Source organism: Megalobrama amblycephala, linkage group LG7, assembly GCF_018812025.1.
Source record: "Megalobrama amblycephala isolate DHTTF-2021 linkage group LG7, ASM1881202v1, whole genome shotgun sequence".
NCBI lineage: Eukaryota > Metazoa > Chordata > Actinopteri > Cypriniformes > Xenocyprididae > Megalobrama > Megalobrama amblycephala.
The window spans coordinates 13,702,291-13,725,339 of NC_063050.1; the positions used below are offsets into that span (position 1 = coordinate 13,702,291).

Here is a 23,049-nt window from a genome sequence, read left to right on the forward strand (position 1 = left end):
GAGAACCTTGCCAGAACGTTCTGAGAACATTCCCTGTTAGCTGGGAAGACATTACCTGAACCTCCACCGGCTCCTTCCACATCCATTTCCTCTTTCTTTCCACATTAGAATCGCCATCTCTTTTTTCTCATACCTTAACTGTATCGTCAGTCCTCCATCATCATTCTCTCTCTCTGTTTCTCCAGCGGTGGCCTTCAGGTACGAGAGCAGCGTCTCTTCCCCTCCTGCCTGTTCTAGTTTTCGTCTTCCTGAGCTTCTCCTGGTCTCAGTGCTGACTGTCTCTGTTGTCTCTGTGTTACTCAGGTGGCAGCGTTGAGTCTCTGTAGCCTTTGTGTTTTGGTCAGTCTCACAGGATCTGTTAGAGTCTCTCTGTCAGCATGATGAAGAGAGACCTCCGAGTGACCAGATGAGTGCCAGTCATTCGTTTGGACCTCAAGAGACAGACTAACTGTCCGAAAAACACAGCGGTGCTGTGAAGTGTTTTTGCATTAATGTTTGTTCACTGACCATCTTCTCTTTATGGAGACAAACATTCAAGACTGAACTGACCTTACCTGTTGACTTTATACTCTATAAGTGATGCCCAAATCAATATAAACACTCTAAATCAATATAAATATTATGCATTTTATCATTTCTCATTTTTAGTCTTATATGCATATCTTGAATGCAATGGAAGTCGCTTTGGGTAAAAGCTTGTGCTAAATGTGTAAAATGTAAACTTAATGATGCATAATGGTGTTACTGTTTTAATAAATGCACAAATCTGAGAAATTATTAGTAGTGAGAAGAAATAGATATGAGATATTTTATATAAACTATTATCTAATATAATGTAAGAATAAATATTAAACATATTAAACCTAATATTTATGTTATTTGACATTTAACATAATCTGTTAAACTGATACTTATATCAAAAATCACATTATATTGATATCTTGCCAGAAAAAAAACAATCCTTTTTTTTAAACCTAAAAGCATTTCTTTGCTTAAATAAAAAAACAAACAAAAAACATTTAAATAAAATGTGGATTGAAAAAGTAAATGCAGAACTGGCTTGTTTGACCATCATTGTTCATTTATTTTGCTACACAACAGAAAAAGCATTCTCAACTTCTCTTTATCTTTGCATAAGTCGGGGCCAAAGTTTCTCAGTAGAAATGGAAGCTCATGATGAAGGATCAGTGAGGAAGCTCTGGCCCTTGGCAGTCACGTCATCAGGACTCGTTTCTGCTCTGACGGCGCATTATGAGTACAAAGCATGAACGATTAGCACACTATGAAATAAAGCATATCATAAATAAAGTCATAAATAGTACCCGTGGAATAAGATGGCAGTGTCTAGGGTCAGATATCTGCCCTGTCCTCTTATGAACAACTGCTGATCCTAGTCAAAAATCTGACTTCAGGTCAATAAATAGAGTAAAAGTGCTCATCTCCAAATACTCAAACAAAAAGTCAAAAATCATGAAAATGGAAGACTCATGTGCCGATCGGCAGCTACATCACATGGCATTGTGAGTGAGATTGCATATTACAGTGACAGAAGCTTATGTGAGCTTTACCCAGAATGCTACAGCTAGTATGGAAGCTTGTATCTGCCATGGAATAAAAAAGTAAAAAAGTTAATTGTGACTTTTTATCTCACAATTCTGACCTTTTTTAATTCTTAGTTTATCTCACAATTTTAAACTTTTTTCATTGGAATTTTGAGTTTACATCTTGTAACTCTGACATTTTCCCCTACAAATTCTGAGTTTTCATCTCACAATTCTAAACATTTTTCTCTGAATTTTGAGTTTACATCTTGTAATTCTAAAAAAAATTCTCTGAATTCTGAATTTATATCTCGCAATTCTGACTCTTTTTTTTTTGGGAATTCTGAGTTTACAATCTTGCAATTCTGACATTTTTTTAATTGGAATTCTGAGTTTACATCTCGAAATTATAAAAATATTTCTCTGAATTTTGAGTGTTCATTTTGAAATTCAGATTTTTTTTCTTGTAATGACTTTTTGTAGTGACTTTTTTCCCTCCAAATTCATCTCACAAATCTGAAAAATTGTCTCTGAATTTTGAGTTTACATCTTGCAATTCTAAAAAAATTTCTCTGAATTTATATCTCGCAATTCTGACTTTTTTTTTACTTGTAATTCTGACTTTTTCCCCTTCCAAATTCCCCTCCAAATTCTGAGTTTACATCACAATTCTGACTTTTTTTACATCTCGCAATTCTAAAAAAAATTCTTGGAATTTTCAGTTTACATCTCGCAATTCAGAATTTTTTTCCTGGAATTTTCATTTTACATCTCTCAATTCTGACTTTTTTTTTAAATTTTTTGGAATTCTGAGTTTAAATCTCGCAATTCTAAAAAAAAATCGTAGAATTTTGAGTTTACATCTCGCAATTCTGACTTTTTTTATTGGAATTCTGAGTCTCATGATTCTAAACATTTTTCTCTGTATTTTGAATTTACATCACACAATTCTGACTTTTTTTCCCCTCAGAATTTTGAGTTTACATCTAACTATTCTTACATTTTTTTTTTAAATTTAAGTTTACATTTCACAATCTCACAATTCTGACTTTTTCCCTCAGTATTGCAAAAAAAAAAAAAGTCAGAATTGTAAAATAAAAAGTCATGATTACCTATTATATTTTTTTATTCTGTGGTGGAAACAAGCTTCCATAGCTAGGGACTCGGGATGTGCAACAACTGCAGGTGTGTGAATGTGCTGGAGGGTCGCGGTAACATCTATTCAGATGACTGAGGTAATGACGCGCTGCTTACAGCTGATGTGTCTTGTGGAGGCAGTTCATGTCAGGTGTGTTTCTGTTTGGCAATGCTGAACAGTCTGCGTGTGTGTTCAGTGGGCGACAGAATGAAGGCGTCACACGTGGGCGAGTGAGTGCGTGTGGATGGGTGAATGTTACAGCGTCTGGTGTGTGTGTGAATCATCGTCCGCTGCTGCTGGTTGTGCTGCTTCCTGAGCTTGAGCCGCTGGAGCCGCGATCCTCATACACACTGATCTCAATCTAACACACACTCGGGTTAAGAGAATAACTCACACAGCATTAAGCAACCTTACATGCACAAACTACTAGTGAAAGAAATAACTTTACACATATTCTCATACTACACTACCTGCCATGAGTATGGACAAAACTGGTTTTTGATTTTAGATTTATTTTTTTGTTTTCTTTTAATTTTAGTAAAGGTTTTATCAATTTTGCTGTGTGTTTTATAATTTTTATTAGTTTTAGTTATTAGGTTTTGTCGATATAATTTTTAATTACATTTTTAGTTTTTAGTTTATTTAGTTTTAGTTATTTTAGTATTTGAACTTAAACTAAATGAAAATGAGAAATTTTGCCTTGACCTTTTTTTTATATTTTAATTTATTTCAAGTAATGAAAGTGTTTTTTTAAATTGTTTTAGTTGTAGTGGACGATTATAACCCTTGTCCAATTACAATAAAAGGCACAAAAATATATATATTTAATGTACAGTAAAAAATATAAATTTAAATATTAAATTAAAATCTTAATTAAAAACTTAATTTGATGAAAAAAATAACATTTGATATTTATTTGAAAATCAACAATTTGTTGAACTGATATTCAATTTATTGCAAAAAATATATATAAATAAATTTTAAATATATTAATATCTTTATGAATAAATTAATTTAATAACAAAGAGCAATATTTATCTTATCCGACTTGCAACGTCTGTTGAATTGATGTTCAATTTGTTCTTAATATATAAACTAAAAACATCATTTGACTGCATTCCATATTTTGTTCACTGTATTCCACAAGAGTGGACTAACAAGAGTTTCTGAAGAATAAGCACCTTCTGATCATTTGTTCTCACTCACACACAGTAGTTTCTAGACTGTGTAAGGATACGACCCTCATGCCTCTCTCTATAGGGTCTGTGATGAGGAGACCTCGCGGAGCATAGATCTTCTCATTCTGCTCCTGAATGTACCGCGAGATCTTCTTCAGCACCTGCACAAACACACATACCCATGCTTTTGACTATCAGCATCCTTTTTATTCTGCATATTCTGCAAAAACCATCATGTAAAGTAACCAATGACAGTTAGCTTTCTTTTGACGTGTCATTTAGGGGGTGTGTTTATCTGAAACTGATAACGTACCTTCTCATAGCGTGTCTCGATGCACAGGAATATGAGGTAAACCGTGAGGCAGGCCAGACAGCCCTCGAGGTAGGACTGGCCTCCGATCTTCTCTGCCTCTGCATAGTAATTATTCAGCGTCTTCACTGTGTCCTCAAACAGAGTCCTCTCAATCTGACCAATAGAATACAAGGACAAGATAAGCCAGCTAATCAGAGAGCACCAGGGAGTTCATTATATGGCAGAAACTAGTGGGTTTGATTCAAAATCTGAATCAGAGCAGGTGATGGAAGTTATAAAAACACCTGATTCCAACATAATAAATAAACAGATTGTGAGGATGGCACTGAATGCCTTACATGTTAAACTCTCTCACCCTGCCTTTACTCAGCAAGTCTTTAGTGGCCGTCTGTAACATGATCTTACACCTTTAAACGGCTCTATTATCAGCTCTATTAGCAGCTCATTATGTGTGTGTTGTGTGGAGTTTGCAGGCTCAGCAGTGCTTTTGCTGAAGAGCAGAGATTCTCTGAGTGAAGAGCCTTGTTGTCTTTTTCTCATCCTCCCCTTTTTACTTGCGTTGTCTTTCTTTTGTTCTGCCACACAAACACACACACATTCACTCACTCACACACACTTACCCTGCTGTCTAACTCGGATGGGAACTTGGTCTGGAACTTGCAGATGGTGCCATCAGTGTAGTCTCTCTGAATGAAGACCTTATTGGCTAGAGATGCGCTGTGTCTCAACTCCTGAAGGTTATGGAACTACAGCAGAGAGAGAGAGAGAGAGAGAGAGAGAGAGAGAGAGAGGGTTACAGTGCGCTACAGTCTGATCTGATCATAAATTCCATTACCTTGGGCTGCTAGATGTTAAACAATCCATGAAAAATGGCTTCATGAATGCAGTTTTCTGTCCTCTGTTGTAGCAGTGTCTATTGAAAACGTAAGCTTGGGCATGAAAATTAGCCACTAGTATTTAGTTACATCTGCCATGAACTTATCTGCTAGTCAGTGACATTAGATGGTGGTATTAGTAATTTTTGCAGCGTAGTGCAGTGATGTCATCATTAGCTCATCACTGCATTATTTAGAGCTTATGATGACATCACTGCATTACTTTGAACTCACAGAGTAATGGAGTGATGTCATCATCAGCTGAGAGTAATGCAGTGGTGTCACCATCATTAAGTCATAGAGTTATGCAGTGATGTTGTCATTATTTCAGAGTAAAGAAGTGATGTCATTATCTCAGAGTAAAGAAGTGATGTCAGTGATGTCATTATCTCAGAGTAATGCAGTGGTGTTGTCATTATCTCAGTAACGCAGTGATGTTGCATTATCTTAGTAATGCAGTGATGTTGTCATTATCTCAGAGTAATGCAGTGATGTTGTCATTATTTCAGTAATGCAATGATGTTGTCATTATCTCAGAGTAATGCAGTGATGTTGTCATTATCTCAGTAATGCATTGATGTCAGTGATGTTGTCATTATCTCAGAGTAATGCAGTAATGCAGTGATGTTGTCATTATCTCAGTGTAATGCAGTGATGTCATCATTATCTCAGTGTAATGCAGTGATGTCGTCATTATCTCAGAGTAATGCAGTGATGTCGTCATTATCTCAGTGTAATGCAGTGATGTTGTCATTATCTCAGTGTAATGCAGTGATGTCGTCATTATCTCAGTGTAATGCAGTGATGTCATCATTATCTCAGAGTAATGCAGTGATGTCAGTGATGTTGTCATTATCTCAGAGTAATGCAGTGATGTCGTCATTATCTCAGTGTAATGCAGTGATGTCGTCATTATCTCAGAGTAATGCAGTGATGTTGTCATTATCTCAGAGTAATGCAGTGATGTTGTCATTATCTCAGAGCAATGCAGTGATGTCAGTGATGTCGTCATTATCTCAGTGTAATGCAGTGATGTTGTCATTATCTCAGTGTAATGCAGTGATGTTGTCATTATCTCAGTGTAATGCAGTAATGTCGTCATTATCTCAGAGTAATGCAGTGATGTCAGTGATGTCGTCATTATCTCAGAGTAATGCAGTGATGTCGTCATTATCTCAGAGTAATGCAGTGATGTCGGTGATGTCATTATCTCAGAGTAATGCAGTGATGTCAGTGATGTTGTCATTATCTCAGTGTAATGCAGTGATGTTGTCATTATCTCAGAGTAATGCAGTGATGTCAGTGATGTTGTCATTATCTCAGTGTAATGCAGTGATGTTGTCATTATCTCAGAGTAATGCAGTGATGTTGTCATTATCTCAGAGTAATGCAGTGATGTCAGTGATGTTGTCATTATCTCAGTGTAATGCAGTGATGTTGTCGTTATCTCAGTGTAATGCAGTGATGTTGTCATTATCTCAGAGTAATGCAGTGATGTCAGTGATGTTGTCATTATCTCAGTGTAATGCAGTGATGTTGTCATTATCTCAGAGTAATGCAGTAATGTTGTCATTATCTCAGAGTAATGCAGTGATGTCGTCATTATCTCAGAGTAATGCAGTGATGTCAGTGATGTCATTATCTCAGTGTAATGCAGTGATGTTGTCATTATCTCAGAGTAATGCAGTGATGTTAGTGATGCCGTCATTATCTCAGATTAATGCAGTGATGTTAGTGATGTCGTCATTATCTCAGAATAATGCAGTGATGTCATTATCTCATAGAGTAATGCATTGATATTTGTCATTATCTTAATGCAATGTTTTTTAACATTAGCTCAGAGTAATGTCATGATCATTAGCTCAGAGTAGTGCAGTGGTGTCATTGTTAGCTAATCACTGCATTTTGTGAGCTAATGATCTTATATTAATCTAATTAATAATGCAGTCAGTGATGTCATCATTAGTTCAAACAGTAATGCAGTGATGTTGTCATCAACAATTTATAGATTAATCCAGTGATGACCTTATAATTTAATGGGCACTTCATTGCCAGTGTGCATGGACACACACAAACATCAGAGAGACTGGCCATCTGTCACTGCTGACACACGCTAACATCAGCATGAGCCATGGGTCCTTCCATCCCCCACACTTTCCTTGCCTTTTCACCTCTTTCTCTTGCAGTACCGATTTGCCGTTTTCACAAACCAGAATGATCAAACCTATAATGATACACTGGAAGACTATAATAAGAAAGCCCATTCCATGACAAACAACAGCACAGCACCAAACCACACAAACATTTTGAAGCTCACCAGTCAGTGGGTTTCTGCTATCACACCGACATTTAAAACACAACATATAAAAGGCCATTACAATGTGTTATTCTTTATCTTTGGACATCTAAAGGTCAGATAAAGATTATTTAGACTGAAAGGGACAGTATAATTACATGGGCAGTCCTGACAACCTGTTTATTTAAAAACTGGCTCTGTTTCAGTAGCAGGGCCTGCCAGTTCATGGCTCCTTCTGATATAGTAACAGGCTGAGACAGCACGCGCTGATTCAAACACACACACAGAGAGAGAGAGAGAGTCTTCTTGACACAATGCTGTGGACGGGGTCAATCTTTGGCACTGAACATTTGCACAGATCTCAAGAATTTCTGCACTGCTCAGATAAAAGGCATCTCTGGTGTCAAATAAATGCACAACATCACATTTACCTGTTGAACTCCCAGAATTACACCCAGAAGGATCCAGAACTAAAAGATGTTGCGAAAAGACCTAATGAAAGCATGCATGGTACTTCAAAGAATACAATGGTCAAGGACCATGTTCAAATGGTACAACTGGTCAAAATTTTGTTGGTAATACCTTTTTATTTTTATGACATATACCATGCATGTTTTGCATGTTATTTGAAGTATTTACAGTTATAAGTAAATAACATGGTACATGAATATGCTAATCATTCAGGCGTTTTACCATATACCACCAATGTACTGTACGCCACTTTTGTACGGGTAAACCGAGACTAAATGCTCTGGGCTGTTGTTACTAAATGCTCCATTAATTATGCATGCAAGCCGCTCTCGGTAACTGTCTCAGAAAGAAGAGAGACACTGTTACTGACTCCCGCGAGCACAACCGATCGATCGCGAGGATACGATCATTTAACACACACACACCGCTGATACCAAAACCATCAAAACACAATCAAACCAACCGATGTAGCCTGTACAGAATGATTATTGATTGGTGCCGTGAGAAGTACGTTTGTTTTCTGCACGCACGAGATTAAACAAAGAGATCTCGCGCTCGAAACACACTATCACGCGCGCGTTCAAGGTTACTCGCCGGGACGGCGGACACACATTTGACTCAGAATAACTTGTGAAATCACATTTAAATCCCAACCACAGGAAATCACCGCATATTGCCAGTTAAATCACTTTTAAAAAAGCGAAATAAAAATAAAACCCTTACAGACTCGTGACAGTACGGGAGTTTTGTTCGGTCCGTCGCTGTCCGCGGTGCTGAAATCATTCCTGAACCGGTCACCGACGACAGAAACTCACAAACACTGTATCTCCTTTCGCCAAAAGAGCTTAACGACCCCGCGGACAGTCGCTTTTATCCTCTTTGATGTCCAGCTGCGCGCTCGGCCACGTCACAACACGCGGTGCTCGCGCTGATTTAAATAAGGCACCGGACCCTCCTGACGGTACAGGGTACACACGAGCCTTTGTCATCATGAGTGAACACAGTGCTTTAAGAGCACACTTTCTTTTACAGGCCTAATCAACAGCATTTCAGACACCCTCTGTCAAGTTATAAACAGGTCCAAATATTTGAGAGCAATTCTGTTTTGCAATCTTGAATGTAATGAAACACACCATTACAAAACTGCTTGAATTTCAAAATGTCTTTGCTTTGATAACAGTAGCAATCGATCTGACATGAACAAAACCTGATGATCAATGTCAACAATACTGAACTAGTCGCATAGAACAACTTGGGAAATCTGATCGCACAATTTAAAATGATTGTAACCCAGTATAGACATTTGACTGGAATAAAAACGGTTCATTTACATTATTACCACATAATGACTCTTATCTATCTATCTATCTATCTATCTATCTATCTATCTATCTATCTATCTATCTATCTATCTATCTATCTATCTATCTATCTATCTATCTATCGCCAGGCGCGCGTCACTTGTGGCTGCCCATGTCTAGCGTTTAGTTTACACCGTGTATTGTATGTTTAGTTTAATCATGTGCATTAGGGGTTGAGCAGTAATCATAATCGACTAAGGTTTTAAACAGCGATGCGTGAAAACAGAGGAGGCTATTCGCGTGTGCCTGTAACGTCACGTGATCTCCAACCTAGATTTAAACCATCAAAATGACGCCGATTCAGAAGGTATCTTACAAAATCGCTTCTAATGAACACAGCTGGCGCAGAAATTAGGTTGTGTGAGGGTGTTTCTCACCTCTGTGGCCATGTTGCCATGCGAGGGCGCGATGCCTGTCCCGGGTGCTGAAACGGGTTCACGGGAATAAACGTTTGTGCTCGGGGATAAAGAGGGGGCGGAGCCGGAAACAATCATGCAATGTGATGACGAGCGGGGGGAGGGGCTGATGCCGCTCAGATTCTCTGATTATGGTTCAGTCAAATAATGTTTTGGGGGTATATATTTTAACAGCATCTTCAGAAATCACAAAGATTACTATATAAACTTGTCTCAGTTCACAAACAGAAGATCACGAAGAGAAGTTGTTCCCTGAGGAGGTAACCATAGAAACAGTGCTAGAAAGCGCGCTTTTTTTAGTCGAGGACGGTTAGGAGAACGACAAAACTGACAGTTTAAGTTTATTATAGACTTGCACATTACATTACTTAGTTTTTAATGCCTTTAAATGTCTTTGGCAGTTTGATAAATGTGGAAAAGGCGCCAAAACACTATTGGTTGAGCGAGAGGAACCTCAACAACTTTTAGGAACGGTGCAAAAATTCTTCAACACAGCAAAACTTATATTCAGATTATTTATTACTGTAACAGTAGATTCAAACAAGAAAACAGATGGTGTTATACTATGGATAACTTACCCAACAGATTTGAATTGGTTTAAATAGCAGTAAAAGGACATTCATAGATCTATAACCGTTAATACTCTGGTTTTACATTCAACCATGGCTTAAAGAAAAACACACAAATAAAACAGACACAAACATAGCCCATTCTTTCAGTAACAATGCGAACAGGAGAACTCATGAGTTATTTGCTGATAGACTAATATGGGAGCATTATTTTGATTATCATAAATGGTTACTGAGGAGGATGTGCCAAAAACAAACATACATATATAAATTAACATTTTCCAGATAAAAACTACACAAATAAATTACATAATCAACAATCATGGGTTAAAGCAGATAAGCAGCATGCAGAAGGTTTCTGAATTGTAACGGTTGAGTTTAGTCAACAGGATGAGAGGAATAAATCATCTTATTTACTTTATAAACGATTGAGGTCAACTCAACTAATCAGATTTGACAGTATGTGAAGCAATATAAACCTTCTGAAATGCTCAGATCCATTGCATTTGGCATCCAAAGCAATGATGAAAATGACCAACATCACTTACATGGTCTGGTTCTCCTCTATAGGATGATGTGATGTTATAAATAAACACATAATCAGGCCCCTGGACATTAACATGATTCTAGAAAGTGATGAAAGCGTTGATGAAACTACAGCATTTGATATCGCAGCAAGGTGAGGTCCAAGTTAACCAACCAATCTTTATGTATTCGGGTTGACTGGGGTAAGCAGCATATTCCAAGCAAAAGGTCATCATTTAACAAAGGAGCTCACGTAATGGGTCACAAATTTTGAACAGACAAAATAAAACTCTGAGGAAGCTCAAGAAGAGTGTTGAAGAAACCGAAGAGGCAACATAAGCTGCAAGATTTTGGTCCTCCATGTGAAATGCTCCACATAGAAACCTCAAGAATCACTGAAGCAGCCATCTTGTGGCCCACCCCTAGTTTATTCTACAGGATTGCAATGGTGGAAGGTTTTTTTTTCGGGATGATGGCCAATCCTACTTGGTGGTGAGGAAAGTATTGCACATAGAACAAACAAACACGGTCTCTCTTTGGGCTTCGGGAGCTAAAGATTCAGAGAAAGAAAGAGAACAGTGTGTAAAATATCTTCAATAAAACATTCTTTGCTAAATTCACTCGTACTACTCATACCTGTGGCTCCCATACTGGATTTGAACACTTTATACGAGCAACAGCGGGAACAACAACTGGCGCCACAGTTACTGCAGTTTCTCTAGAAAAATAAAATGATTATCGGTGAAACAACATCATCACACACAGTTGAAATGGAGAAGCATGTTCAACAGAACGAGGATCATAAGCCATACCCTCTTCTTTAAAACAGAAAACGCTGAATTGCACTGGAAACAGTTTCCTGTGGACGGACAAAAAGACAGTATGGTTATGAGGAGATATAATATAGAAGAAGGTGAAAAACAAAGTGAAAAGAGATCTGTAGTGACCAGTGGCGTTGGTAGGGACCCGCTTGCGAAGTTTTTCAGTAAGTTTGGACACTTTACTGCGGATGGGTTCGTTTCTGCTCAACAGCCCGTTATCGGAGATGGTGTCAAACTCAGGAACACCAGAAGACACATCCTCGTCATCCTACGGGAAATAAACACATACACAGAGATAAATAAATCATATTCAACTTCTGTAGAGATGAGAAGTGACAGATCTGAACCCATTAGCTCTCATGTTCTGCTTGACACCAAAAGATCTTCCACTTCACCTTCACATGACAAAACCTGCACACAACCTTTGAAAATCCCACTGACATTTTTTTCCACAAATATACATATGGGTCAATGACATTCACTTTTTTAACAGACTGATTAGTTCATTAAATGATTAAACAATCACCTGAATGCACATCTTTTACAATGAGCATATTTAAAATTATAATTTTTTTTTTTTTTTTTTTGTCATCCTGGAATATGGCCATGATGCATCTTCCTACATGTTTGTTTAAGAAATGAAAAGCTACACACTTCATCAATTAAGATAAATAGAACAGTTGCCAAACATATAACATGCTAGAAACATAATAATTATGGCAATAATCATCCAATAATAGACTCTTAAAAGGCCCGTTCACACCAAGAACGATAACTACAAAGATAACGATAAAGGTATATGTCTAAAAATTGTTCTAAATATAAAAGAATAGCACTGTTGAATGATAAAACACTGACAGCCAATCAGAATCCATTCTAATTTAAGGGCTCGCGCATTTAAAATGGCAGAAGACATTGCGGAGAAGTTAATCACCGAGGTTCCAGAAAAAGCCACCACTGTGTGACAAAGTATCCATTTTCAAGGATACGTTAAAGAAAATTAATATATGGAAAACAGTCGGTCATACCCTCTGAATAAATGGTGAGAAGTATTAGAGATATATGCCAGGCGAGCAAACAGTGTGAAATAAAATTACCTCAGATATCCAGCTCTAGTTTTGATAACATTGTCTTACTTCCTTTGAATTTGCAGTGAAAAAGACTAGGCTTTGTTTTTATTCCACTATATTGAGTTTGTCAGCTAAATTCACTGTTAGATTAGATCGATTACACTAACTATTCACTCAAAACATAGCATGCTGAGGACATCTGCTGGTTAAAGTCAGCATGAAATCAAAATTGACCCTATTTACTTTGTTAGTGCATATTACCAGTCTTGTGGTAAACAATTAATCTGTAAGTTAAAACACAGAAAAAAATAGTTTGTTGTGGTAATCTTTAATCAAAATCTGAAAAGTTACTTCCGGTCTGGAATGGTGTTCCTTCTCTGATGACGTCAGTTTGACGGCTTGGGTTGAAAACGCTTAAACCACTCCCCTCTAACCGTTAGTCTGCTATGAGTGAGAGATGGAGAGGAGGAGCGCAAAACTAAAACGCTGCCTTCTATTCAATATTCTGTTTCACTTGGAAATACGTCACAACACTGGAGAAAAGTCGTTTGCAACTTCCGGTTCACGGGGACTTTAAAGCTGTGTAAATACAACAAGAAAAGCAAAAACATGTACACACTTCGAAACCGCAGCGCGTGAGCTTATAATAAACAGACCATTATCTTTTGTTGGTGTGGACACAAATATAGTTATTGTTCTTGGTGTGAACGGGCCTTAGCATTTGTCTGTTTAAATCCAAACTGTGACCTTTTTTTGGCTGTGCAGTGTATGCCAGTCAATTTTTATTATTTGCACATCAAATTGCATAACCCAAGAAAACGTGGATTCATGATTCAAATATTCACAATATATTCAAAAATTGTTTTAAAGTTGAGTTTTAAACTAGATTTTCAACTAAACTAGATTTTTAAACCAGATGTATCATTGACCCACATACATAAATCAGTGCATTTTACTTTTGACAGCTCACTGTCCTCGTGTGAAGATTTTCTCTCGGTGTTAGTTCTGTTCTGTATGTAGAGGGCTCTGGCTTTAGAGATCACATTTACTGAAGTCATTAGAAATAGATGAATCCCTCCGCCTGTAGCGGCACATGTGACGACTTCTGTAAACCTGACCCCATGTTTGTTGCTGCTGAGCTTCACTTCCTGCAATCATCCGATGACTGCGAGAAGTCTCAGATTTCTGTGCCGTACAGCACTTAACACCATTATAACACCACAAGCCCTCGAAATACAGCGTCTAGCGAAGGTTGGGCACATTTCAGGTCAATTATTCAATTCAGATGCCAAATTGGACATTTGTAAATGCACATCATAATATGGAGTGCCTCTTAAATGGACAATAAATCAGCCCAACTCATCACTATGATTGTTAGTGGACATTCCCAAACCTTTTCATCATGAGTTTGAACCTCACAAAAGAAAGAGTGTAATTATTAACCATGACCTGAAGAAAGTGTCACCGAGTAGCCATTTCCTGTGACATCACTGTTAATAGAAGCCACCGAAATTAATGCAAGCATTAGGGGGTGTGGTTAGAACACCTAGAGATCATGATTGACAGGTGTGTGTGGGCACCTTACGGGCTGTCCATCTCCGAATCTTTGGTAGCAAATAAGCTACAGGCCCCACCTACATTCAAAACACGGGCCGGACACTTTTACAACAGTCATGCCCCCTTATAACAAAATACACTGCATTATTATTCTTTAAAAAGAATTAGGTCTGGATTTGTCTTGATCCACTGCATGTTTTATCTGAGTTCATGAGTTAAATGAGATGCATCTGAATTTAAATTCACACCTGAACACATATTCAAGACATACAGGTGAATCTCACAAACACATTTCACCCCATAATCAAAACTAATTAAATTGTATTCTGCTTAAAGAAAATGAAGCATACATAAAAAAATATCACATTACAATAAGGAGTAAATGTGCATAATTACCATGAGAATAATGCCAAATAAAGTATTGGTCCTAAAAAGAGCATCATTTTAGTTAAGCAAAATATATTTTTTATTGTTTGATTGTAATTTTAGGGTGAATTATGACATTTCTTGACAGGTTTTGTGAGATGCACCCTACATTGGCAAACTAAAATCTAATAATCATACACTAATTTCCACATATTACATACATAAACATATGTACATGCATTCAGAGCATTTACATTGATGCAAAAACATGCACAAACACAAAGTCAGTTCAGTCCAGGATGTTTCCTCACTCGGTTAAAGCTACTGAGGATTTAATGAAAAATTAAATGCTCTCAGTTACTCTATTACTCACCACTAAAGCCAGAGGAGTTTCCTTGGAGAGCAGAGTAGAGGTCAGAGGTCAGACATGTACACATACACACTACACAACTAAATCTGCTTAGATAATGAGAAGGCTGATGATATCTTCACTCATGTTCACACACACACACACACGCATGTTAATGCTACAAGTCTCCACACCACTAGATGGAGCTACTTACCGGCAACACAAGCTGAGATTCCTTGAGCAGGGAAACAGCAGAAATGAAAGAGCATGTCAGAATCAGAAAAAAGAGATGTTTTCCTGACCACTATGGCATCTTTAAACTCGTCGTCAGAGAGATAGACAGACTAATGGATAGGACAGACAGACAGACAGATACACAAATAGATAGATAGATAGATAGATAGATAGATAGATAGATAAGTTTTTCCTACCTCTATGGCGTCTTTAAACTCGTCGTCAGGCTCCGCCTCCTCTGCCTCTTCAATGTTGCCAGGTGAAAGATCCTGAACAGGAAGTACATTCACAGAATAAGCCAATCAGGACATAGCAGCACAGACAGAAAATCATCTGTCATCTGGATGTGTTTTATAGTTGTAGCAAGTGTGTATGTTTGTTTTAATCCTCTCACCTCCACACTGGTTGGAGTGGGTGTGCGCTCCAGCAGGTTTGCCTGATCTGGGTCACATGGTTCGGTTTCCTCCACGGGCTGGACCTGACTCGGGTGAACAAACTCCTTCAGCTCCAACAGAACTAGAGGGAGAGAAAGGAAATAGGGTGAAAATGTCTATCTTAATGAAACTGAATAAAAATACTGGTGTGTAATGTGTTTATATTCATTTATGTTTGACCAAATGTAAAGTTTTGTGTTGACATGCCATGCCTTTACTGACCTCTGCAGAAGTCTCTGTTCCACAGAAAGAGGGCGCTGTTGAGCACAGACAGACTCAAACCCACAGGGACCGTATACAGCAGGAAAAGCGCAGTCAGGAGAGAACCATAAAACCTACACAGACACACACACACATACACGCCCAAACAACATTTATCTTCTCTATCAAATCACAGAAAACACTATGCAAATACTATATGAATAACATTACACTTATATGTAAACTGAAGGTGTCCATCAGGTGTTAAAGTTACTATTGCTGCGCTTGTCCCTTACAAATGTGTATCATGGTAACCATAATTTCTGACAAGATACCATACAGTGATCCTATATCAAATCAACCAAATTTAGAATTTCTGTGATTTAATTCATATTTTTCCCGAAGAAAGAAAGACATAAATAGGGAGGGAAGTCAAAATATTAAATGCCACTGTTTTGTAGAGGGAGGATTTGATTAAAGAATTGTTAAAGATATCATCATTTTCTTTTAGATTTTGGTTCTTAAGAGTTTTCTTTTGATCTCTTCGTTTTAAAGGCCCAATATGGTCAAATTCCAGAGATGTGAGGATCTCAATGTGGCTCCATCAGTAAATTGTTAAATTGTACAAATTTTCAGTGCTCAAAAACAAAATGTATGCCGTGTCTGAAGAACAAATAATATTTCTTGCACCAGGAAAAAAATAATAAATTTTTTAACAGGGGACCTCTGTTTGCATATTGAATCAGTTACATTATTTATTTCTGACTCGCGTTGTTAAATCTTTTCTAACTGACTTACGATTTCTGTTAAATGGATGATCAAAACTACAAAACATCCCATAGACTTTCATTAAGGGGGTCAAAACATTTAAGTATTTAAGCTGTCTATCACTAGCAATGCTTGACGACTATCCTCGGACAACATGATAGTAACATGGTAATTCATTCTAGCAATGTACTAAATCATGATAGCAATCCGATAAATCATGCTAGAAACATGCCAACAATGTGCTAATTCATGCTAGCAATGTGTTAAATCATATTAGCAACATGTTAAATCATGTCAGCAACATGCTAATTCATGTTATCTTTGTGCTAAATCATGATAACAACATGTTAGCATCATGCTAAATATTGTGGGATTACAAATGTAAGAATCTTTTTAAGATCTGCTGATCCTGATCCTTACTTGACATGAAAAACTAAGGTGAACTACATTGAACTGGGCATTCAGTGTGAATATGATGGCATCAGTTTACTGATTAGATACGACAGTTTGGAGGGGGTTTGGCAGTCTTTAATCTTCCTACAGAGAGTCAAACTCTGAAACTTTTATTTCTAGTGACCAGGTGGTACTTCTACAGAATCAGGTCATATCGGTGTTCACAAGGCTTTAGGCCATTTGATGAAAATACAGGGAGTGCAGAATTATTAGGCAAGTTGATTTTCTGATCATATTTTTTTCCCAAGCACATTTTACCAATTCCAATCCACATCAATCTTAATAACTACTATTATTATTGTTTTTAATCATTTATAAGTGATATATAATTGTTCATGAAGGCTGGAAATGAAAAATGCCTTATATTCAGGTGTGCAGAATTATTAGGCAAGTTTTCTTTTACAGGCAAAATGAGCCAAAAAAGAGATTTAACTCAGACTGAAAAGTCAAAAATTATTAAATACTCATGAGAAGGACGCAATACTAATGCAATACTAGAAATTGCAAAGTTAAAGCATGACCAAGGGACAGCAAAATGCTCATTGGGTCAGCGGGGTCAGACAAAAACAGGTGGAAAAGAAAAGACACATGTTAACTGCAAAATAATTAAGAATTAAGGTGAAGAATTAAGTGTGAAACCATCAGGAACCCTTTAGTCTCCAGCGCCACCATTTTCCAGAGCTGCAACCTACCTGGAGTCTCCAGAAGTGCAAGGTGTTAGGATCTCAGAGACTTAGGTTAGCTAAAGAATCCTAAAAAATGACCTGCACTTGATAAGAATCACAAGCTGAAGTGTTATAAAATACATGAAGACTGGGTTTTAATAGGGCTTATAGACAGACAGCTTGAGAGTGACTCCTGATGGACCAGCACCACATCCTCTTGTACCACTGTTTGAAGAATTTATCCAGAATCTGGCAGTAAGGTGTTTGAGTTCACTTTTAGTCCATCTCTTATCCTGAAATGTCTGTCTTGCAGAGATGGACTAAAAATGATCTTCCAAAACTTACTGCCAGATTCTGGAAGATAAATTCTTCAAACAGTGGTACAAGAGGATGTGGTGCTGGTCCTTCAGGAGTCACTCTCAAGCTGTCTGTTTATAAGGCCTATAAAAACCCAGTCTTCATGTATTTTATAACACTTTAGCTTGTGATTCTTATCAAGTGCGGGTCATTTTTTAGGATTCTTTAGCTAACCCAAGTCTCTGAGATCCTGAGACCTTGCACTTCTGGAGACTCCAGGTAGGTTGCAGTTCTGGAAAATGGTGGCGCTGGAGACTAAAGGGTTCCTGATGGTTTCACACATAATTCTTAATTATTTTGCAGTTAACGTGTCTTTTCTTTTCCACCTGTTTTTGTCTGACCCCGCTGACCCAATGAGCATTTTGCTGTCCCTTGGTCATGCTTTAACTTTGCAATTTCTAGTATTGCATTAGTGTTGCGTCCTTCTCATGAGTATTTAATAATTTTTGACTTTTCAGTCTGAGTTAAATCTCTTTTTTGGCTCATTTTGCCTGTAAAAGAAAACTTGCCTAATAATTCTGCACACCTGAATATAAGGCATTTTTCATTTCCAGCCTTCATGAACAATTATATATCACTTATAAATGATTAAAAACAATATTAATAGTAGTTATTAAGATTGATGTGGATTGGAATTGGTAAAATGTGCTTGGGAAAAAAATATGATCAGAAAATCAACTTGCCTAATAATTCTGCACTCCCTGTAAGTCTGTTTGATCTCACAATTGGGGGTCTCTTTAATCACCTCTGTTTCACCTCTGACTGTAAGGCCAATAGAGACTAGGACTGCCCACTGAATGCCTACAAAATACAATGTTTGCCTGCCTGAGTTGGACTCGATGACATCAGCATTCAACAGCATGTTCTCAATAAAGAATCCTGCTGATAAAGGCATCCAAGTCTCCTGAAATTCCCAACATTATTCAAGAAACATGTTCTTTCTTTCTCTGAGCAAAACCTTCAAACTTCAAGCTTCAAAGTTATTTTACACTTTCAGACCTGGGTTTATCAAGCCAGCATCAAAGTTTGTCAACAAACTTTATGCATCAAAAAAGTCCTTCAAATAGAACTTTAGAATATTTCATATCATATAATCATCATAATATTATTTAATGTTTTGTGGACAGTGGTAGTTATGCTGCCTTCACGTGTTCACAGAATTAGAATAAATATGAGTTTCCTAGGTATAAATTGCACATTAATGCCCTCTCATTTCAAAACAAGCATTAATACCAAGTTAGCATAATTTCACTGAAGTAACAAAGTAACCCACATGAAAAAATACTATAGTATTACTATAGTAAATTGTAGTATACTGTATATATTATAGTATTTACAACACTTTGTTAATGAGTACTACAGCATACTGTAGTATTAACTATAGTGAACTGATAAACTGTAATAAATACTGTAGTATACTTTAGTTTTTACTACAGTAAACTGCAGTGTATTGTAGTATATTATTCCCTCCTATATAGAAAAGTTAGTACAGTATTGGATAAAGTAATTTGTTTATATTACTATAGTTATCACAGCAACTATAGAATTACCACAACAAATTAATTCATGGTTCAAAAACGCTATAGTAAATTACTATAGTATTTTGTACAGAAACTCTGATTACCATGGTAAATGTTCACAAAGGAAGATCTATACAGTGTCATACTCACATGGAGGACACGGCGTGACTCTCCCAGTGTAACACTTTATACACAGACTCTGCATACACACACGCTCGGGTCAAAAGGTCGTCTATTCGCTTCAGCCTGTAACACACACACACAACCCTTCATCTCTTAGTGTTGATGTCATCACTCAAACTCTCTCAAACGTCACAGTCCCGTTCACTCACATGCCCTTGACCTCCAGCATGGCCTCCTGTTTGCTCATGTGGACCGTCTGCAGGTCTCGCCGTTGGACCGCATGGTGTTTCTTCTTCTGAACCGCCATCTCGCTGGTCGCACCCTGGCAACGGTTGCCAAGGTAACCCAGCACAGCGGGAGCAGAGACGGTCAGCAGCAGCAGAGAGACCCACGCGCCTGCAGACAGAGGGACATTTGAGTTGATCTTCTCTTTAGTGAGCATCTCTCTGGATGAATCGGTTCTGAATTTAACAAGTGCTAAACTATATAATTGACTTGTCAACTATTTTCCTACGTAGCTCTACTAGTTTCATGTTTTACTTATCACTCTACACTCTTGATCTTCTAAGCCGATACAATTTCAACTTAAAACTGTATTTAATGGCCATATATTTATTGTTTAGGAAAGCAGACGTGCAATAAGCTGGATAACATGCAATCATATAACCAGTCACAAAAAAAAACATTTTCAGATTTGTGTTCTGATCATATACTTTGTTTTTTATGTTTATATTTAATGTACTGAAATGTTATGGAATGAATCAACAGTACATGCACGAATTAACATGTAGGTAAGCAACCAAAGATTAAAGGAAATATAAAAGAACCTATAAAAAAGTTTGCATGTTTGTTTTTTGTTGAGTATAATATTTGGCACATCAGGCTTTTTTATGGGTCATCTAGCCGGATATAGTGAGAGAATATAGAGCAAAAATATGCAGGTGCAAATACTGATATTTATATGGCCAAAAAGCCATATAATTTATGCTTATCTACTTGTGTCTCACCTTCACTCAGCGTGAGGAAGAGAATGTTGAGAAGAACGCAGCTCAACAGGGAGCACAGCGGCATCCTCCACCTAAAAACACAAAGAGCTGAATACTGGGACACACAGCAGCATAAATAATGCAGAGATGCGTTTAGCAACTGACTGGAACAAAAACTGAAGCCTTCTCATGAGAGTCACATGATACAGTCACCTGAAGTACAGGTGCAGTTGTCAGTGTGATTTTTCAGGGCCGTCTCTCACCCGAGCAGGTACCGCAGCACCTCCAGCGTGTCTGTGACGGGCTCCAGGAAGATGGCCATCCGCTTGAAGCAGATCACCATGTTCAGCAGGTCAAAGGTCAGAGCTCTGGGGCTGCCCAGCTCAGAGGTGTTGTCTATGGAGGACGAGTCCTTGGCGGGGGTCAGTTCGGCCCGATCGCCGCCCATCTGTGAGGACTCGTGAGGAGAGGAGGCTGTGCACTGCATGCTGGGAGATCAGAGGTCATAGTTCAAGACTGTGTTTATCTCTATACACACGTGACAGTCAAGAGACTCACATCTGTGAATGACATTAATGCCTGACAAGAAAACCTAATTAAAAGCTCAATCAGATATAAGCAATGTCAAATCCAGTAATCCTTTGAAACAATTTAATATATAAAGAGATTTATAAATAAAGGGGACCAGATTAGACTGGATCACAAGCAGAAAAAACACATCTGATGCTTTTAAACATATGAACAGAAGAGTCATTTCAATAAATGTTAAACTGATTTCAAAACACCTGAAGACCATGTTTAAAATAATAATACATTAACTTCTTAGATATGACAATAATAAAAAGTGAATATTAAACACGTCATATAAACATCAACCAGAAGTAAACACAAGAGACAATGACATACCTTTAAATCCTTCAAACAGTGTCTTCTGCCCGCTACAGAGTCATTAAACAGTCTTTAATGTTAATAAAGATGGATAAACATTAAAATAATCCACTAACAAAACATATAAAAACGCTTTTTTACAGCCTGTCCACTGACTTCTGCTTCCGCATCTCGCAAGCAGAAGTGTAGATGTCAGAGCGCGATGATTGAGTGTCAGGAAGAGGAGGAGAGTGCCGATCACATCGATCGGATTTATTCCCTTTATTTTCTTGTATAGTTATTAAAAAAAGTCCAGAATATACTGTCAATAGAGGACACTTTTGTCAGCATCTGCATGTTATCCTTTTTTAATTCTATTATTTCTTCTATTAGTGTGTGTTCTGTGACATTTTAAAGCTTAAAGGTGCTCTATGTAAGTTTTTGACTGTACTAAAGATTAAAAATACCATAATATGTTTGCAGATATTTATTAAACATGCTGAGTTCACATACTTGTTTCTCTGAATATCATTGCTACAGCAAGTTTTTTTACTTTGAAATTCGCATTCCGTGTCAGAATTTCTGTTGAATGTGAACCGACGTCATGCTGCAGCGCCGCCATTTTGACAGGCACTGAAATGAATACGGATACTTGCTTAGCTTTTATTTCATTTCTGCCATAAAGTGGAACATTGACATTTTAATGGTATCATTTTTGCAGGGAATCGAAGCTATTTTATCGCATTGCATTAAAATTTTTATTTTATTTTTTTTCACTGAAGTGTATTTCGTGTATCTGTTTACCGTGTCGCACGGTATTACAATAAAATAACAGCACAATTTACTTGCCATAAACAACTCAGTATGTATTATTAGTATTATTATAAATATTGTTTTTGTTGATCAATTTCATTTATTGCCAATATGTGAATTATATTATTGAAATAAACACATTTAGCGTTGTCAGACTTTTATTTGTGCTTAATGGATGAAACAATGGAGCTGCGCACTCAGGTTTATGGCTTCTGTAAATTTTACCTGCCACAAGATGACACTTTTGATGCTTTGAAACCTTTCCCGAAACGTTTAGAGAAAAGCTTCAAAGATTTAAGAGGCTTAATTTCTCTGTCCCTACTCAATTTTAGGCCTTTTTTGCAAATGTTTCAGTCGAATTTAGCTGTTTTATTGAGCGTTTACTCATTTTTTCATGTGTGGAAAAAGCGACGAAACTAGACTAGCCAATCAGATTTATTTTCACCCATATCCCCCACGCCCAAATATACATTTGACTTTACAACACACAAACGCGCAATTATTATGTCATGAGTGTACTCAGATAGATTTTAATAATCAATTTAAAAATTATGAAAAAATTAAAACAGCATTAATTAGTGCCCCCTAATGGTATACGCACAATGTGCAACTTTAATAGATAAATACTGAATTTTGTGTTTGTCTTGATGCATTAAGCCACATGGAGCGTTTTTCTTGTTAAGCATTTTAATGTCCCTGTTCAAGTTCTGCTATTTCACAAGCAGAGTGAGAGTCAGACCCGCAAAGGTCATGTTAATATTAAACAAAATCATGTGATTCTT

At 37.3% G+C, this 23,049-nt stretch overlaps 2 protein-coding genes across 8 annotated transcripts; both read right to left on the reverse strand.

Annotated features, from left to right (window-relative positions):
• Positions 1-1,063: 1,063 nt before the first annotated feature.
• Positions 1,064-9,806, reverse strand: golga7ba (golgin A7 family, member Ba). Of its 2 annotated transcripts, none has more exons than XM_048195962.1 (5): positions 9,551-9,806; positions 4,791-4,916; positions 4,171-4,323; positions 3,917-4,018; positions 1,064-3,040 (listed from the first exon to the last, which is right to left on the reverse strand). In XM_048195962.1, the coding sequence occupies exons 1-5, from the start codon at positions 9,665-9,667 to the stop codon at positions 2,960-2,962; spliced, it is 579 nt and encodes a 192-aa protein (XP_048051919.1). In that variant the 5' UTR covers positions 9,668-9,806; the 3' UTR covers positions 1,064-2,959. The 2 variants fall into 2 exon arrangements, with proteins under 2 accessions (XP_048051919.1, XP_048051920.1); XM_048195963.1 differs by lacking the exon at positions 9,551-9,806 and adding an exon at positions 8,536-8,814.
• Positions 9,807-10,090: 284 nt separating this feature from the next.
• Positions 10,091-21,700, reverse strand: zfyve27 (zinc finger, FYVE domain containing 27). 6 transcript variants are annotated; one of them, XM_048195953.1, is made up of 15 exons: positions 21,494-21,700; positions 20,851-21,075; positions 20,609-20,679; positions 19,811-19,997; positions 19,629-19,724; positions 15,737-15,849; positions 15,475-15,596; positions 15,278-15,349; positions 15,061-15,081; positions 14,871-14,891; positions 14,155-14,208; positions 11,631-11,772; positions 11,496-11,542; positions 11,320-11,401; positions 10,091-11,233 (listed from the first exon to the last, which is right to left on the reverse strand). In XM_048195953.1, exons 2-15 carry the CDS (start codon positions 21,072-21,074, stop codon positions 11,166-11,168), a joined length of 1,320 nt encoding a protein of 439 aa, XP_048051910.1. In that variant the 5' UTR covers position 21,075; positions 21,494-21,700; the 3' UTR covers positions 10,091-11,165. The 6 variants fall into 6 exon arrangements, with proteins under 6 accessions (XP_048051910.1, XP_048051912.1, XP_048051914.1 ...); XM_048195955.1 differs by lacking the exon at positions 14,871-14,891; XM_048195957.1 differs by lacking the exon at positions 14,155-14,208.
• Between the last annotated feature and the right edge of the window lie 1,349 nt (positions 21,701-23,049).

Excerpts from the sequence above, each read along its gene's own strand:
- golga7ba (XM_048195962.1), bottom strand. The coding sequence starts at position 9,667 with ATGATTGTTTCCGGCTCCGCCCCCTCTTTATCCCCGAGCACAAACGTT. Across the intron at positions 4,324-4,790 it reads CATCCGAGTTAGACAGCAGG|ATTGAGAGGACTCTGTTTGA; the intron begins GTAAGTGTGTGT and ends TCTATTGGTCAG. Across the intron at positions 4,019-4,170 it reads TCGAGACACGCTATGAGAAG|GTGCTGAAGAAGATCTCGCG; the intron begins GTACGTTATCAG and ends GTGTTTGTGCAG.
- zfyve27 (XM_048195953.1), bottom strand. The coding sequence starts at position 21,074 with ATGCAGTGCACAGCCTCCTCTCCTCACGAGTCCTCACAGATGGGCGGC. Across the intron at positions 19,725-19,810 it reads ATGCTGGAGGTCAAGGGCAT|GCTGAAGCGAATAGACGACC; the intron begins GTGAGTGAACGG and ends TGTGTGTTACAG. Across the intron at positions 11,234-11,319 it reads ATCCAGTATGGGAGCCACAG|CTCCCGAAGCCCAAAGAGAG; the intron begins GTATGAGTAGTA and ends CTGAATCTTTAG.